At 34.6% G+C, this 18,857-nt stretch overlaps 2 protein-coding genes across 3 annotated transcripts; one reads left to right on the forward strand and one right to left on the reverse strand.

Annotated features, from left to right (window-relative positions):
• Positions 1-689: 689 nt before the first annotated feature.
• On the forward strand, positions 690-7,459 carry LOC120184274 (protein indeterminate-domain 4, chloroplastic-like). The gene is made up of 4 exons (XM_039188775.1): positions 690-763; positions 868-1,305; positions 2,120-2,694; positions 6,729-7,459. The coding sequence occupies exons 1-4, from the start codon at positions 690-692 to the stop codon at positions 7,280-7,282; spliced, it is 1,641 nt and encodes a 546-aa protein (XP_039044706.1). The 3' UTR covers positions 7,283-7,459.
• A 3,072-nt stretch (positions 7,460-10,531) lies between these two features.
• On the reverse strand, positions 10,532-14,658 carry LOC120184290 (protein indeterminate-domain 5, chloroplastic-like). Of its 2 annotated transcripts, XM_039188792.1 has the most exons (5): positions 14,543-14,658; positions 14,137-14,429; positions 13,668-14,064; positions 11,656-12,889; positions 10,532-10,829 (listed from the first exon to the last, which is right to left on the reverse strand). In XM_039188792.1, the coding sequence occupies exons 2-4, from the start codon at positions 14,240-14,242 to the stop codon at positions 11,710-11,712; spliced, it is 1,683 nt and encodes a 560-aa protein (XP_039044723.1). In that variant the 5' UTR covers positions 14,243-14,429; positions 14,543-14,658; the 3' UTR covers positions 10,532-10,829; positions 11,656-11,709. The 2 variants fall into 2 exon arrangements, with proteins under 2 accessions (XP_039044723.1, XP_039044722.1); XM_039188791.1 differs by having other exon boundaries at positions 14,137-14,658.
• Between the last annotated feature and the right edge of the window lie 4,199 nt (positions 14,659-18,857).

Raw genomic sequence — 18,857 nt, forward strand, 5'->3', positions numbered from 1 at the left:
GAGTTGAATCGAATTATAACAATTTTTTTACTATTGGTGTCATTTGATTCGTACAAATTATAAAATAATTAAATTACTATCTAAAGATCAAAATTATGTGATTTTAAAATTCGATTTTTCAATTTTTACAATTGATATAATCTGAACTCAAAAATCGACTATTCACTCAAATAATTTAAAACTATAATTTTTTTCCAATCAAATCAACTCACTGTTTTGTGCAAGGGATGAACATGTGTGTATTTCTTTTATATATATAGAGACATGAAATGAGAGTAAAGTTTGCAAATGTAAGTCATAGATATTTTATAATAAAGAAAAAAACAACAGATTGAGGAAGAATTCATCAGGAGAGTCTATAATTTTGATTGTTTTCTTTCTCTTCAGCTTCGGATTGTTGCTGTCTCCTTATATGCTTCCTTGTTGGTATTTTGTGGCCTTTTTTATCTCTACTTCTTCATTTCTTTTCCTTTCTCTCTGGTTTTTGTCCTCTTGTTTCTTATTTTATTGATTTCTTCGAAGGTTTCTGAAAAGAAAACCAGAGGGGATGCACAAAACATCCTCCCCCTCCTATGGCAACAACAACCCTTTAATTTGCTCTTTAATTATTAGTCGAATTTGATGATTTTTTCTGGGTTCTAGGTTTGCTGGTTTTGAAGAAGCTTGCTGTTAGTTTTTGCCTATTGAAAATGGCCGCCGCTTCATTATCGTCAGCTCCACCTCAGATGAAGAAGAAGAGAAATCAACCCGGAACACCAAGCAAGTATCTCTTAACAATATACACATCTGTTTCTGTTTTCTTTTCTCTGATTAATAAAACTGGAGATAATTCAATGAACCCTAATAATCCAGGGTTTATTCTTAATTTATTGTCTGCTCCACCCAATTTTTGTTCTTGGGTTTTACAGATCCAGATGTGGAAGTTATAGCACTGTCTCCCAAGTCTATGATGGCAACGAACAGGTTCATTTGTGAAGTGTGCAACAAAGGGTTCCAAAGGGAGCAAAACCTGCAGCTCCATAGGAGAGGACACAATCTGCCATGGAAGCTGAAGCAGAAGACGAATAAAGAAGTGAAGAAGAAGGTATACCTTTGCCCCGAGCCCACTTGCGTCCACCACGAGCCGGCGAGGGAACTCGGCGACCTCACCGGCATCAAGAAGCATTACTCGAGAAAGCACGGCGAGAAGAAATGGAAGTGCGACAAGTGTTCGAAGCGGTACGCCGTGCAATCTGACTGGAAAGCTCACTCGAGGACTTGCGGGACTAGGGAATATAGATGTGACTGTGGCACCCTTTTCTCAAGGTAAAGTCTTCAATAATTTACATAATCATTTAGGGTTATCAAAGTTGACAAACCATGTTAAAATAAAAAGGCGATTCATGAAGATTTGGGGACTGGGAGTTGTGCAGTGATAAAGCCTGTTCTTTTGTTTCACCTTTTTGGATTACTTTATCTTTTTTACATTAGATATCCCTCTCTTCTTCTTCTTCTTCTTCTTCTTCTTCTTCTTCTCCACTTAAAAAAAAACTGGTTTTGCGCGTGAACAATAAGCTGCGAAACTGCCATGACCGATGAGGATTCTTTCTTGGCAACCAAACAAAACAATTAGTAAAAATTTTCCCTTCTTTCTCCCTTGGTAACATCGCCTTACATCTTTCTCATATTCACGTGTTGTTAATTCATAAGCTGTCACCAAGTATATTGTTACTGGATTTGTTCTCATGTGGTGAGATTTTTTATTTTACTGCCACTGTTTTAAACGTTAGGGTTCTTACCTGTGTGGGTCACTTGTGTTTGCTGAAAACTCATTGGTCTAAGCCTGAAACTGTTTTTGTCATTTGTTAATGGCTTTCATAGTTATGGAAAAATATTCTTTCTATGAAATAATGGAAAACCTTTTCAGAGTTTTCCTTTTCTGTGTTTTTTACATTTACTGCTTCTCTGGGTATTTTTCATCAAAAGGGAAATGATTCCAATACTTCATTTATTGAACACCTTCTTCTCAAAATGGTAAAAATGATCAATCAATGGAAAGTTTTTTATTTTCAACTCCTTCGAGTGTGGGTTTTCATTAATGGAACTCTATTAACAATTTTCATTTTTTTGTTTGTTGCAGACGTGATAGTTTCATCACTCATCGAGCCTTCTGCGATGCGCTGGCTCAAGGAACCACCAATAACTTAGCCACAATGGGAACTCATCATCTCTTTGGAAATAATCATCATCAAATGAGCTTAGGATTATCCCATGTGCAAGCTCAGCATCAACCATCGAGTAGTATGTTGCGGTTGGGAGGCGGCGGGGCCGCCAAGTTCGAGCACTTCATCGGCTCCCCTTCAAATCCTTCTTCATTGCAGAACATGCCCGGATCGGCGTTCTTCATGGCGGATGCGGCGAACCAAGGTTTTCATCAAGATCATCAATCTCAGCATGGGAATGGACCTTACGCCAACAAACCATTTCATGGTCTAATGCAACTTCCGGACCTTCAAGGCAATACTAACAATCCGGGGGCCAATCTTTTCAATTTAGGCTTCTTCCCAAACAATGATGGCTCCGGTGAGAACGACAGCGCATCGGCCGCCAACTTATCGAATTCCGGGTTTTTAAGCGGTAACCAGTTTAACCTGGGTGATCAGGTTGGTTCGGTGCTGTCATCTCTTTACAGCACTAGCTCAATGCAACATGAGAACAATTTGTTGTAAATAAAACACTCACACAAACAACTTTTATTGAAACTCAAACAAATATTACAAGAGTACTCTCACTCAAAAACAAGAACTACAACTCACTCTTATAAGACTTTGCTTCTTCACTCACTTAGAAGCTCTTAATTTTTCTTGATGCTTAAAACTAAAATGGGAAGGGGTATTTATACTACTCAAGAACAATCCTACACCACACAAATAAACTAATTTAAACCATTACAAATTCAACAAATATCTAACTCTCACCTAACTAAATTGATGTAAGCAATGACATCATTAATTAAATGATGTAAGCAATGACATCTTTAATTAAATGATGTAAGTAATGACATCAATTTAGTTAGGGTTTGGGTTTAGGCTCCCATAATGGATCAAGTTTATGATCCAACACCCTCCCTTAAACTTGATCTCGTGACCCCTAGTAAGTTCCTTAATCTTAAGAAGTCTTCGCTGGTCAGTGGCTTGGTAAAAATATCAGCAACTTGATCTTGTGACTTCACATATTCAACTTCTACATCTTTTCTTGCAACACACTCCCTTATATAGTGGTAGCGAATATCAATGTGCTTGCTTCGATCATGGAATACTGGATTCTTTGCTAAGGCAATGGCTGACTTGTTGTCGACACAAACCTTGGTAGGCTCTTCTTGTATCAAACCAATCTCCTTCAATAGATTTCTAAGCCAAATTGCATGACAAACACATGAGGTAGCAGCAACATATTCCGCTTCACAAGTGGACAATGTGACAATCGGTTGTTTCTTTGACATCCATGTGAAAGCAGTATCTCCCATGAAAAATACGAATCCAGTAGTGCTCCTTCGATTATCTATGTCTCCACCCCAATCACTGTCGCTATATCCAACAAGCTTGTAATCATTAGAAACTGAATAGAACAAGCCAGAGTCAATTGTACCTTTCAGATAGCGAAGAATTCTCTTTGCGGCTTTAAAATGGGTGGTTGTTGGAGATTCCATGTAGCGACTAACCAATCCAACTGCGTGAAGAATATCGGGCCTCGTGCAAGTTAGATAGCGTAGACTTCCCACCAAACTTTTGAAGAATGTTGGATCTATACTTTCACCTTCTTCATGTTTGGACATCTTGATCCCGTATTCTGTCGGTGTGCTTATTGGCTTACAGTTCTCCATCTTGAACTTCTTTAGGATCTCCTTTGCATAGCTTTCCTGTGAAATGAAAATTCCATCCTTTTGTTGCTTAACTTCAACGCCAAGGTAGTACGCCATGAGCCCCATGTCTGTCATCTCGAATTCCTTCATCATCACATCCTTGAATTCATTAAACATGCTTGGGTTGCTTCCGGTGAAGATCAAATCGTCCACGTAGATGCACACGATCAAAATATCTTCATCTTTGATCTTGATATATAGAGCATGCTTCGTGCCATGTCGAGGATTGTTCTATTCTTTCTTTCTGCCACACCATTTTGCTGGGGCGATCTAGGAACTGTCATTGGTCGACGAATTCCATTTGCTTCACAGAACTCTTGAAACTCCCTGGAAGTAAATTCTCCACCTCGATCGGATCTCATGGCTTTGATCTTTCTACCGCTTTCTCTCTCTACTGCTGCTTTGAACTTCTTGAAGACTTCAAAAACTTCTGACTTTTGTTTCAAGAAATATACCCAGGTTTTTCTTGAAAAATCATCAATGAAGAGAAGAAAATAGTTATTGTTACCGAGAGAGCTTGGCTTGATTGGTCCACACACATCGGTATGGATGAGCTCAAGTGGCTTCTTAGCTCTTGTCTCTGACTCCTTTGGAAAGCTTTTCCTGAATTGTTTCCCGACTAGACACCCTTCACAGAGCTGGTCAGGATGGTTGATGTGAGGTAGTCCTTTCACCATCTCCTTCTTAGATAATAGCTCTAGACCTCCAAAATTGAGATGCCCAAATCGAAGATGCCAAAGCCATGATGCATCTTTGTAGCAAGCTTTCAGGCACTTTGCAACATCATTTTGTATGTTGATCAAGAACATTCTATTCTTTGACATCGGCACTTTAGCAATGAAGTTATTCTTATCATCTTTTATAGAAAGATTATAATTATTTATATGAATATCATAACCTTTCTCTACCAGTTGCCCTAAACTTAAAATGTTACTTTTCATATTGGGCACATAGTAGACATTTGAAATAAATTGATGTCTCCCATCTTTCAAACGGATAAGAATGTTACCTCTCCCTTTCACTGCTATTGTGGAATCATCTCCAAACGAAACATTTCCACTTACTGACTCGTCTAGCTCCACAAACATGTCTTTCCTTCCACACATGTGATTGCTTGCACCACTGTCAAGATACCAGGAATTTGCTTGGCCACCATCAGTTTCCTTTCGTGCTAGAAGAAGAGTTTCTTTGCCATCTGTCTTTTCCTCCACGTAATTGGCATTCTCCTCAATTTTGTTGTTGGGAGCTCTACATTCTGAAGCATAATGCCCAAATTTTTGACAATTATAACATCGAATTTGAGATTTGTCATACTTTGAATTTGGATTAATTCTTCCACGGCCTCGTGTTGAGCTTTCTCCTTTCTCATAGTTATTGTTGGAATTGTTATTGTTGTAATTCCAGCCTCGTCCACGACCTCGACTTCCACCTCGTCCATGGCCTCTACCTCTGCCTTGGCCACGTTGGTTTATATCATTGCGTTGGCTCTCATGCATATCCTTGAGTTGCAGCTTGAGGAGTTGCTCAGTAAACTCATGCTTCTTTTTATGCTTCTCTTCGTATGTTTGCAATGATCCTTGGAGCTGTTCGATCTTCATTTCTTCCAAGTCTTTAGTTTCTTCAATCGTCACGACGATGTGCTCAAATTTGGGATCCAACGAACGGAGTATCTTCTCTATTATCCTCACATCGTCTAACTTTTCACCATTTCTTTTTAATTGATTAGAAACAGCTACTACTCTTGAGAAATAATCTGAAATAGACTCAGATGCTTTCATGTTTAAGGATTCGAATTCACCTCTTAATGTTTGGAGACGAACCTTCTTCACTTGCTCGGATCCTTTGTAAGAGGTTTGCAGCTTCTCCCACGCTTCCTTGCTAGAGCTTGCACTTGAAATCTTTTCAAAACCATCATCATCTAATGCTTGATAGATGAGGTAGAGAGCCTTCTTGTCTCTCTTTCTTAAATCCTTCAAAGTTGTCTTTTGATCTGGTGTAAGAGTAGCAAAAGCATCATCATCCGCAGGCTCGTTATAGCCTTTCTCTATGATATCCCACACATCTTGTGATCCAAGAAGTGCCTTCATTTTGATACTCCAATTGTCGTAGTTGCTGTTGTTGAGTGTCGGAACTTGGAATGGTGCCATACCATTTGCCATATCTCTCAATATAATGAGATTTTGTAAAATCCGATTGCACGGATGAATCCGGAACGATGAAAAAAAAACTTTGGAGGGACTTGGACAACTCGGTCAAGGGCTCCAACTCGGCTGACTCGGCTCAACTCGGTGAGTCAACTCGATTTTCTGGCAGCAGTCTTCCGGCGGTGCGTGGCGGTGCGTCAGAACTCAGATTGAGAAAATTCTGGCGGCGTCGTATTCCTCTCGTCGAGACCTTCGATCTTTCCAACTCGCTCTGATGCCACTTTGTTGTAAATAAAACACTCACACAAACAACTTTTATTGAAACTCAAACAAATATTACAAGAGTACTCTCACTCAAAAACAAGAACTACAACTCACTCTTATAAGACTTTGCTTCTTCACTCACTTAGAAGCTCTTAATTTTTCTTGATGCTTAAAACTAAAATGGGAAGGGGTATTTATACTACTCAAGAACAATCCTACACCACACAAATAAACTAATTTAAACCATTACAAATTCAACAAATATCTAACTCTCACCTAACTAAATTGATGTAAGCAATGACATCATTAATTAAATGATGTAAGCAATGACATCTTTAATTAAATGATGTAAGTAATGACATCAATTTAGTTTGGGTTTGGGTTTAGGCTCCCATAATGGATCAAGTTTATGATCCAACACATTTCTCCAAACACGTCGGCAACCGCATTGCTTCAAAAAGCTGCTCAAATGGGTTCAACTACAAGCAACAACACTTCCTCAATGCTAAGGGGAATAGGGAGTTCATCGTCGAGCGGGGTGAAATCCGATATACAAGTTTTCACCGCTAACTTCGGCGGCGGTGAAGGAGGAGGAGGAGGAGAAACAGTGAGATCACAGATGGAGAACGACAACAACAATCTTCAAGGACTACTGAACTCTCTTGCCAAGGGAAACTCCTCCATTTTCGGTGCCATTCATGGACAAGATCAAAGCAGCTTCGTCGGAGAATTCACCAGAAGCGAGATGCAGGTCGAACATCATGGCAACAACACCAACTTCTCCAACGTTGATGAAGCTAATAAGTTCGCGGCAAGCATTGGCGGGACTCACAAATTAACATTGGATTTTCTTGGTGTCGGAGAAATTGTGAGAAACATCAGCGGCGCCAGTCAACATGGGATCAATATCGGCTCTTTGAACCCAGACATGAAGTCATCGGCTCTGCAATTTGGTGGTGCAAAGCTTGTCTAAGAGGGCAAGTAAAGCTTTTGTAGGGTTAATAAGTAGCGGGAAAAACGATAAACTTATGCTCTATTTCTTCTTGGAATTGAACTTCATGAATTAGGGTTTCCATTTCTAAAGCTAAAAGTGTTTTAAGGGTTAATTTGGCTGATTTTTGCCATGAAACAAAGATGGTAAGAATTTTTTTAATGCTTCAATATCCATATTCGGACAACCTTTTAACCCCGACACCAAAACTATCTTCTTTACTTTACGTAACTGGAAACTGTAAATTTCTCCCATTCCAAAGCTACCATTTTGAAGGTAGTACGTAATCATTTAATTACTTGGAAATTTCGTGGTCTTTTCATTTTGGTCCCTGAAATTTAGAATGACTTTCATTACAAGTGTACTTGTTTTGAAGAAATAAATTATAATAAAATATTATCATTTTTAATATTTATTTTAAAAAATAGTCAATGAAACATGACTTAGTAAATCAACGAAAATGATATTACTTTTCTGATGAAATTCAAAAGCTCAATATAATCAGTTTAATAAAATCATTTACATAGTTTAACAGCATTACGTTTTTTCTAATGAAAAAAATGACAAAATAATGAAGTTTAAATGTAGTAAAAAAATTAAAAATAAAATATTCTTATATTTTTAATTATTTTAAATTAAATTTTAAGTGAAAATTACACATCGAACAGAAACGAATAACCTGTCCCATTTATTTTTCTTTTGGATAAAATAGTAAAAACAATTAAGAATTAGGTCAACATATCAGCGACGACATGAAGAATCTCAACATGCTTACTACATTCCAACAGAGTGGACAAGAGAATAATTATTTTATTTTATTTTAATTATTTTTTAATATTTATATTAATCGACCATTAATTATTCGATGCAGGTGATTACTATCTTTAATACGTTCATATAATATAATTTCAGAGAATTTATTTGGCCACCTAATACCTAACCCCAATGCATCTGAAATTAATTAGTTAATACTAAAAAATATTTATTTACTGAACCTCAGGTCTAATGTTGACATTCTTTGGACATTTTCTCCACAATTTTCTCTTTTTATTGGCTACTAAAATAAAAATCCATTATGTTGACTTGGTGAGTTTATTATATTTGACGGAATTTAATTAGTGTTACATGTCGCATTGAATCAGTAAAAAAAAGTTACATAAAAATCAAGGATTACGCACACACGTGTATGAAGTTATGAATTATGATTATCATACTATAATAGCCAAACGTGACATATTTTTTTATTAATCTGGGTAAGTATAATGTATTATCTGTTTAGAAATAAATTCTTAATCTTTTAACGTTGAACTCTCATATTTCCGACATCTATAGTGCTCGAACACGAGTTGTCTAGGAATAACAGTAATTATTTTTACTACAGAGACCAAACGTGATCTTAAATTATCTTTATGGGGTATTTTACGAGATTGAAAAGAAAATATACGATAGTTGGGTCAGAAATTTCTGAAATTAATGACAATTAATTGATTTATTAGGATGAGGTATTAGATTGTTTAAACAATGTCAAATGTTCGAATTCTAGAGTTTACCGATGGAATAAATTAGGTTAGGAGGGTAGTTTTATAATAGATTTCTACAAAATCTGATATAGATTAATTGGTTAATAGATCGAATGTAAGTGATTAATCTAAAAAATATGAAATTCAGACAGCAGCAGTGAAAGCATCAGGAAACTTCAGGAATTGTTCGTTATTGGAATTATCGGGGAAGTGTACGATAATTGGCACTTTTGTCGCAATTGGTGTCTCCATTTTCACTTTATGGAATCAATGAGTCCGTGACTCACAATACTCATTTTACAAAATATTTTAAATATAATTTATTTTATTTTATCTTTATTTCGTGTCAATTTTTTCTTTTTATCTTTAAATCCAACTAAGCTACCTTTCAAAGCTAAGATTTTGGTTAGGAAATTCAAGTAGTATAGAAGCCATTCGGTTCTCGGCTGTAGCCTTAAAAGTTCCAAGTATTGTACCCAGGACATTCCTCGACTCCTAATTATAGGATATTGTTTTGTTGAGTTATTTTATTATCAAAAGTTACAAAATGGTTATCTGATTATAGGGTATTGTTTTATTAAGTCACTCAACTATTAAATGTTACGAATAGTAACATCTTATGATAAAATTCATTATGTTCCAAATTCATCATTTTCCATGAAAAACTAACAATAGTTCTAGCTGGATGTTAATCTACTATTTGAGATATGATAAAATATGATATTAGAATCTTAAAAGACTATCATATCTCAAACGGAATAGTAACATCCAACTCAGACTACGATCGACTTTTTAACGGGAAATGACGAGCTTGAAGCATAATGAATAGTCGAGTGAACATTTTATAACTTTTAATAGTTGAGTGACTTAATAACGAAACGTCTTATAGTACAATGATCATTTTATAACTTTTAATAGTCGATGACTCAACAAAGTAGTTTATTATAGTCGGGAGACCATTTGTGTACTTTACCCTAATACTTAACGAGTCATTTATAGTTAACATTTAACGGATGAGTTGACTTGGTAGTTAATAAAAGTAGTATAATTGTATATTTGATCCTTATTATTTTTTTATTTTATAAATTTATTCTTGATTTTAATTTAATGACATGTATTATCATCAGGTTAGTTGTAAAGTAAAATGAAGAATGATATATAGGTAAATTAAATTTGATAATTATAGGCAAAAAAATCTATTTATAAAATAACTTCAATCTTGATTTTACTTATGAAATTCGATTTAGTTATAAACACATTAAATCCACATATGATAGAAAATTTATCTACAACAATTTTGACTTAATTTTTATTTATGACATGTCACTAATTTTACTCCCCCCATGGAATATTTACAACTACAAGAGGACATGGTACCCTAGAAATTGTACAAGGTAGGACCCTTAAAAATATAAAGAATCCCATGCATTAAGGATTTGGTCACCATATACAGTTATAGAGGTCACATGTTTATTTGCTAGGAAAACTTTATACCATACACTTGTTGCACATTTTGCCTATGCACTTATTTTTCTACAAGAGTTTGTGATATTATTTGTAATAATATGAAACTTATTAGGATTCGCCAAACCCACCTAGAATATTTTCAAAATATTATTTTATATGTTAATTAATATATTTACAAAATACCATTATATATGTTAATTAGGATGCACCCCGATGCAGAAAAGAAACGACAATTCGACCCTTATTCTACAATGGCGGCTGCCTAATCATACAACTAATGTAATAAAAAGTAGTTGAAAATGTAACAAGAGAATGTTCTTTGGGGGCTAAAGTCACAATCTAAAGTAGGGGAAAAAAGATTGTAGCCTGGGACTGATTGGAAACTTACTAAACAAAGAAGGAAATGTTTCATACAATATCTAGCTTGGATTTAGGGGTTCATTAGTTGCATTTTTGTCGATCGATGATCGAAACCCGATTCTGTCCGACCTCATATTTTTCCCGGGTCGTTTGCTTGAAAGGCCTTGCCATCGAGCAATTATCTAACATAAAAATGAAAAGATGACAATTAATATCACGATGACGAAATATATCTAAGTTTATCTACCACGTTGAGAATCTATTGAGTGGCCTCTGTCCTAGTGAATGCTCTATCTAAATGATTTATGTTCAAGTAGTTGTCTCAAGGCAGTGATTAATCCAGAAATAATTTTAAGGTGTACAAGTTAATAATACAAATTTTTAGTATGTCCAAATAAAATTTCTAGTTGAACACAATAAATAAAACATATATCTAACCAAAAAGTTTTAAATTGAATGGTGAACATTTGTCTGTCCTGAATATCATATGCATCCGTCACAATTATAAGGTGTGTATAATTATCTAAAATGTATTATAAATAAATATTATCTTAAATTATTTAAATAAAATGAGATACTTTAAGTAAACCTATTACGTTAACAATATATAATATAATTTCCCCACGAAAAAATGGTAATAATTAATAAAATAAGGTGGGAATGATGAGTGATGCATGGCAAAAGAAGAAGAAAATAGATATTCTGGTTAGGGAAAGTAGATTATTGAGGGCAATACTCGTGACATTGTCAGCCCATGATTCTTTTTTCTTCTAAAAATTGAAATAAAAACAAATAAAGAAAAATAAAAACAAACAGACAAGAAAAGAAACAAAACACATATGTACTATACAACTCACGACTGTCCCTGCAAGACAATGTGTCAGAGAATTCAAAGGAACACGAGAAATATTATTTTATATATAAAAAAGTTAACCTAAAAGCATAATTACTGATGAAATTAAAAAGTAAAACTTTGAAAAATCATATTTTTTAGTTTAGATTACATACCTTTGTATTTTCTTCGTATCCTTTTCCTTTTTTTGTGTTTTTGGATTTCTTTCATCACTGGAGATTCCCACGTCCTCCGAAAGAGTGGTGGCTTGTCGGCGCCGTATTATTTGTGTTTCTCTCGGAAGTCAAGCTGCTCAATCCGATTCCTTCTTCTTGTTGTTGTTGTTGTGTCGCTCCTCCGGTCATGTTTCGAACAATTTGCCCGACTCCGAGGAAGTCACGAGTCAATCTATCTGACCCGCCGCCGCTAACATGCAAACTTGGCTGTTGCGGCGGCGGCGGCGGTGGCTTTTCATGTTCCATGCTAGTTCTGTTTGCATAAGTGTTAAATGTATTGACTCCACCGGAGCTTCCGAAAATGGGGGAATTACCACTGGCTATGGAGTTCATTAGTTCCTGTAGGTTGTTGCCGGAGGCGGTTTCCCCGAAAATGCTGCCGAAGTTTGAGGTTTTGGTTCTGGTTGAAGAAGATGTTGGGAAGCTTAAAAGAGAATTGTCTTTGTTGTTGTTGCCGCTGCTTGAACTCGAGCCCATTTGAGCAGCCTTTTGTAGCAATGCGGTGGCTGACATTTGCGGCGCCACCATGTTATTGTTTTGAATCGATGAACTAAACAAAGAAGGGATGTTTGAAGTGATTTGATCACTCATTAAGCTGTTCGAGAAGAGATTCGAGGATTCGTTTGCCCCACCACCGTTCCCGCCGTTATCGTTGTTGAAATTATCCGACATCAACAAACCCGAAGTCATATTATAATCTGCACCGCCATTGTTGCCGCTGTTCGAAAGGAAGCTAAGGTTGAAGAGACCGGCCGCCGACGGAGCAGCGCTCGTGCTGTCGCTGTTGTTCTCCTGAAACTGCATTAACCCATGGTTGAAAATCTGGTTCGATTCTTGCATGACGAAACCGGGCGAAGTAACCATCGGTTGTTGCTGTTGTTGTTGTTCAGGTCGAAACGACGAGGAAGAAGAACCCATCGACGGCGGAAGTAGATGATCAAACCGAGAATTCCTCGAACCACCGCCAAGTATTAGAATCTCACCGGTTTGATTATTAGTGTGGTCTTGAATAGATGAAATCTGGGTTCCCACTTGAGATAACCCTAAGTTCATGTAATTATTACTACTACTTCCATATAAATGGCTGCCGATGGAGTTCAAAGGCGTCGGGTGCCTTGCAGTTTCTTGAGCCAATGCATCACAGAACGCCCTGTGAGTTATAAAGCTGTCACGTCTGCAAAACAAAGAATGTTGAACACATCACTGGTCTTGCCTGCCATGTTTTGAACATCAAATTATAGGTTTTTTTTAATGTTTTTCTTCTCAAAGATAGAGAATTTTTCACTAAGAACTTTGAAAATGATTTAATAAATTTTGAACATAAACTACCATTTTTAAGAACTGGGTGTTCAATAAATGCAACGAGAGAATGTATTCAAAGCAAGTGAAAAGTGATCAATCAATGCAAAAACTGATGGGAATAATGCAACTGAATTTCCCAGTTATGAACATCTCATTTTCTAAAAGAGAATATGAAAAACAAAATCAGATTTTCACTAATTCTATCCCTTCCCCATGTTTGAGACTGCAAATTTCCTACTTAAGAAAGCAACGAGGTATAACTGTGTTTATGGTTCTGTTTCGACTTAATATTCACCGTAATCGACACCAGGACCACGATAAATATTCGTAACACAGTGTAACAGTCTTATCGTATGGGTAAACACTACATGGTTTAAAACGATATCATGAGAGAGTGGATAACTGCAAGAGCACAGACCTGAACATGTATAGCCAACCCACAAGAGAACAAATATGGTAACAACAACACATAGAAACTATACATGGCAAAGCATCACGTGAATAGGAAGGAAAAAAAGTTAAAAAAATGAAAAAGGCGGTGGTTCCAAGTACAATCAAAAGATGAACTGTTTCAATTTCCTTCTTTCTTTTTCGTTTTTGAAGATGGGTTTAAGCTTTAAATTGGATTGACGAAATTGAATTCGGCATACCTTGAGAAGAGAGTGCCACAGTCACATCTGTATTCTCTGGTGCCACACGTCTTGGAATGAGCTTTCCAATCCGATTGCACGGCGTACCGCTTCGAGCACTTGTCGCACTTCCATTTCTTCTCGCCGTGTTTTCTCGAGTAATGCTTCTTGATGCCGGTGAGGTCGCCGAGTGCCCTCGATGGATCGTGGTGGACGCATGTCGGTTCGGGGCAAAGATAGACCTTCTTCTTCACTTCTTTATTCGTCTTCTGCTTCAGCTTCCACGGCAGATTGTGTCCTCTCCTATGGAGCTGTAGATTCTGCTCCCTTTGGAACCCTTTGTTGCACACCTCACAAATGAACCTGTTTGTCGCCATTAAAGTCTTGGGAGATAGTGCCACCACTTCCGCATCTGGATCTGTCGTCATAAACACAAAATTGTCATAAAAAAACTATCAGAACGTAGGGTTTTCTGAAACTGGATACTTGCTTGGGGTTCCGGGTTGGTTTCTCTTTTTCTTCTGCGGCGGAGGGGACGGATCAACCGGCGGTCCGGTTGATGTAATTGTTGTTGAAGAAGAATGGAGGAGTTTCATCTGGTTTTGATTTTCTTCTCTAACTGCAAAAAAAGGACCTGATGAAGATGGTGCAACCGCCCTTTTTAAACAAAAACCTGACCTTCTGGAGCTGCTGTTTATCTTCTTCTCCGAATTCCAGTTCTCAGATACGATATCTCCTCGAAAAACCCATTAATCTAACACCAAACCCACTTTGGAATCTCATCTGGAAAAAGCCAAAGGTTTATCAAACTCAAAAGAGAGGAAAGGAGGGCAGCAGTAACAAGAAAAATCTGCCGCTTTTAAATGCCAAATTGTTTTGTTTTTGCTTTCCCTTACATGGTGTCATGCAGAGATACTCGCACATATATCATCATCTCGAACCAGATTTTCCCTTGTTTTAACTTCTAGCCGATTGGCTTTGGTTATTTTCTTCCTCAATTTGCAAAATCAAAATTAAATGCAAGTTTGAGAGATGAAGAAGAAGGGTGAGGGGGTAAAAGAGGGTCGGTGGACCCAATCCATTAGACGGAAAACGACATGGGATGGTGCCATCACCATTTCTCCAACTGTTAGAATTATATAGAAAAAGCAAAATTTAATTATATTGTATAAAATACTTTATTAGTCTTATCGAAATCGTCTTCCAATGGTTCGAATATATTAAATCTACGAAGAATTCATCTTATGATTAAAGTCGTTATTGATCATTTCGAATAAAATTATCGAAAATCATGATAAAATTTGATTATGATTATTATTTTTTTCATTTGAATATGTATGTATTGTAAGATACTTTTAGAACTTAGGGTAATATAGGTAGGAGAGCTTAACACAAAATCACAAGCAATAGATTCCAACTTTTTTCAGGTGAAACTAAAGCTCTTGAAACTGAATATAAAAAAATTAGCTACCCTTATTCCCATATGTAATGAGGTAAGGGGGAGGTATGATAGTAGGATGCCCCCAACGTCAGGTTAAGAGCAGCTTCCGTGGGAGACCTCCGAATTATGAAATACCCTCCGAATATAAAAAAACTGAATATACTTTTGCTATTGTTTTTAGGGTTAAATGTTCAAAAGGTACTAAAACTATTTACTATCATCATTTTGGTACATGATGTTTTTATAATAGGAAAAAAATCTTGATTTGTGAGATAAAATAATAAAAATATGGACCAAGATGTCACATCAAGAATTGAGAAACGACATTTTTATCATTTTATTAAATTTAGGAGATTTTCACACACAAAATATGTGGAGCAAATGGAAAGACCTAATCCAACCACTAGAGATAAATAAAATTTGTCAAAAATGGTTTTAAACTTTAAATAATAATTCATTATCCATTATCAAAAAAATTGGATGATTTTTAACTCTCATTAAATTTATGATTTTTTATTTAAATTAAAAAATTAACTCAAAAAAATAACAACTAATTATAGAACCGAATTCTCAAAATTACAGAATTTATACCATGACAGCTATATAACATTTATTTATTTTACTCAAAAAGGAAAAATAATAGCTTTCATTCTTTAAATTAATGACAGGTTAACTACTTATTACTCAAATGATTTGATGTGGCTTTAATAATATTTTGGGAGGATGGTAATTATTTTAATTTATTAGGATTTAAAGCTCTAATTAATTTCAACCCCAGATATTAAAATATGATTTATTAGGAAATAAATTAAGGCTGCTTTTTTATATATATAATTTTTCATTTCCATAAAAGAGAAGCGATATTAAAATATAAAAGTACAGTTAACAAGTTACCTTTTAAAAATAATTAAAACAATTTTCTATTAAATGTAAATATCTAACATTTAATCATTGATGGGTTCTTCAAGCTCTGTAATATTTTTCTTACCTAGCTCGCCATTACAACCACAAAAAATAAAAATCAAAACTATGGGAACTAGAGATTTGATCTTACTCCTCAATAGATGAGTTCTCGAAATTAAAATATTTAATAATAATTTTTGGATAATAGGATTTTCGATTTCGTAGAAGAGAGAGAATAGGCATAAATAAAAAAATTAAAGTGTTTAGAAATAATTTTGGGACATAAAATTTATATTGATGTCACGTGTCATACATTTATCGGGTAAATTTTTTTAATAAGTGTAAGAGACAAACATAAAAATATGAATGAAATACAACATTTAACACATACTTTGGCCCAAAAGAAATAGGTATATAAAAATATAATTTGAGTACTTATTTTATAATTAACTCAAATGAATATCATGATAATAGTACATTGACAATTGATCATATTATAACTCAAACAAAACTTATCTTAACAAGTTGAGATGACTATACAAGCATCTGTCTAATATAAGAAAACTAACTCGATGACCCAAATTAGTTGTAGATCAATAAGATAATCAATTAAACACTAACTAGAGAAATGATATCGAGTTAAACCATAAAAAAAGAGAAGGTAAATGTAATACCCCAAATTTTAGATAGTGACTAAAATGTAAGTTTTGAAAGTTTGGTGACTAAAGTAAAAACTTTGTAAAAGTTTAGTGACAAAAATATAATTTTAAAATTTTATATATTTTAGCCCATTAATGAACAATTTGGCTTAAAAAAGAACTTTCATAGTTATCAGATTTTTGGTACGAGATTTGTGTTAAAATCTATAAAGCGATAAAGTTTGGCATCGAAATCAGATAATCAGAACAAACTGGAATTTTACGAAAATTTGAACGATGTTAGATAATGGTTGGAAATATTATTTCTATATTTCAGATAAGATAATTTTAGCTTAGATCAATGTAATTTTATAGATTTGGTCGAACAGTGGGATTTTAGTGACTAAAATGTGAATTTCAAAAATTACATGACTGAAGTAGAAATTTGAAGCCAAGTTGATTCATCTTTGACTAAGGAATATTTTAATGGAAGATAATGTAATGACATTTGGTAAATATCAAGTTTCGTTAATGGTATTGGGGGAATTCTCAATAATTAAATTTTAAATTCAATTATATTAGTTTAATGAAAAGTGTATTAGTTGTTAAATACTAGAAAAATCAAGAAATTAAGCATACTTTTCAGCTCTTGAACAAACCTTGGCCGAAACTTCATTGCTTCATAAGGTGAGATTTTAGTTTTGATTTTTGAAGTAATATACTTGATTTTTGGATTAAGTTATTAGATAGAGAATTAATCTACATGAAATTCTCTATCATTTGGTACCAATATTTCATGGTGAAGATGCTTATATGTTGAGGTTGAAAGTTAGGGTTTATGGATTTTGAAGAATTTATGAAAGATTTTTATGTTTTTGATGTTGGAGATTAGTTCTAAAGCATGTATGATAATTAAAATTATTTGTACATGCATATATAAGGTTCGACCATACCTAGGTTTTTATGAGATTGATTGATTTTGGTTTAATTTGATGTTATGATGATTGGAATAGCATGAATTTGGTGTTAGGAGGTTGGATTCATGCTTGAAATTGATTAAAAACCTTGTCCTGAAGTCCTATGTAGGTTCGGCCATAGGGAGGAATTTGGGGGGGGGGATTATTGAAAAAAAAATTATGCTCTAGAAATGATATTAGAAGTGTTCTATGTAATTTGGAGATCAATTTGGATCAATTTGGAACCTTGAGATAGTAAAAGGGCTAGTTTACAAGTTTTAATAATTGCGGGACATTATTGTAAAAATGTGATAATTGGGGTGTCCGATGTTAAATGTTAACATTGAAATGCTGGAAATTTAAGATGGAAAGTTGTTTGGAACCCAATTTTCGAAGTTAGTAAAAGTTAAAGGTTGAATTCGAAAGGTCCTAGAAAATAGGGACTTGATTGTAAGTTTTTAAATGTGAAAGTATCATTTGGGTAAATTAGAACAATTCTGGAAAAATTTAGGAGCATGCAAATTTTGGGTTTAATTATTTAAGTTTGGATCAAATTGCAAGTTTATAAAGATTGGAGGTTGAATTCCAAAAAAAATCTAAAGAAGTTTAGGGTGAAATTGTAAGCTTTTGAATGTTTAAGTGTTGATTTGAATATTGTATTAAGGTTCTGGAAATTTTATGTGATTAATGTGATATGATCGTAATAGTGAAGGGCTATTATGAATTTAATGGAAAAGTTGAGGTGAAATCTAGAAAGAATTCAAAATTAGTGATTTGATTGTGTAATTGGAAAAAGTCGAGGGATTAAAGTTGAAAATAAATATTTATGAAAGTTAAAGAGTCTTTTTGAGAAGTTTTAAATTTTGATGAAAGCATGACTTAATTTTGTATCGATTAAGTATTGATTTTTATTTTATAGACTTTTATATTTTTAAGTTTATATTATGTTAATTTGATACTAATATATATCTTGAATATGTTATTATGTTATGTTGTCAGACTACGATAAATCTAGTGATTCAAATAACCCGAAAGGAAAGGACAAAGCACGTGATTAGAAACATCGCGTAAAAGGTTTAATAATAAGGCAAAGGTGAGTGCAGTTTATTTATTTAATTACTCTGATCGAGGACGATTTGCGATAAGTAAACCTCATGTTATTTTATTTTAAAGGTATGACTTATGTTTTAATTATGGATTATTTCCATAATATTTTACTAAGTTTTATGAATGGTTTCGGTATGAACTGCCCATGTTATATTTTACTACTATG

This window comes from Hibiscus syriacus, unplaced genomic scaffold (assembly GCF_006381635.1).
Source record: "Hibiscus syriacus cultivar Baekdansim isolate YM2019G1 unplaced genomic scaffold, ASM638163v2 tig00112864_pilon, whole genome shotgun sequence".
Classification (NCBI taxonomy): Eukaryota; Viridiplantae; Streptophyta; class Magnoliopsida; order Malvales; family Malvaceae; genus Hibiscus; species Hibiscus syriacus.

Bases quoted from the DNA above. Each gene is read 5' to 3' on its own strand.
- LOC120184274 (XM_039188775.1), top strand. From the start codon at position 690: ATGGCCGCCGCTTCATTATCGTCAGCTCCACCTCAGATGAAGAAGAAG. The intron at 764-867 runs GTATCTCTTAAC...TTATTCTTAATT, and splicing joins CAACCCGGAACACCAAGCAA to TATTGTCTGCTCCACCCAAT. The intron at 2,695-6,728 runs ACAATTTGTTGT...TTATGATCCAAC, and splicing joins TAGCTCAATGCAACATGAGA to ACATTTCTCCAAACACGTCG.
- LOC120184290 (XM_039188792.1), bottom strand. From the start codon at position 14,242: ATGAAACTCCTCCATTCTTCTTCAACAACAATTACATCAACCGGACCG. The intron at 14,065-14,136 runs GCAAGTATCCAG...TTATGACGACAG, and splicing joins AAACCAACCCGGAACCCCAA to ATCCAGATGCGGAAGTGGTG. The intron at 12,890-13,667 runs GTATGCCGAATT...TTTGTTTTGCAG, and splicing joins TGTGGCACTCTCTTCTCAAG to ACGTGACAGCTTTATAACTC.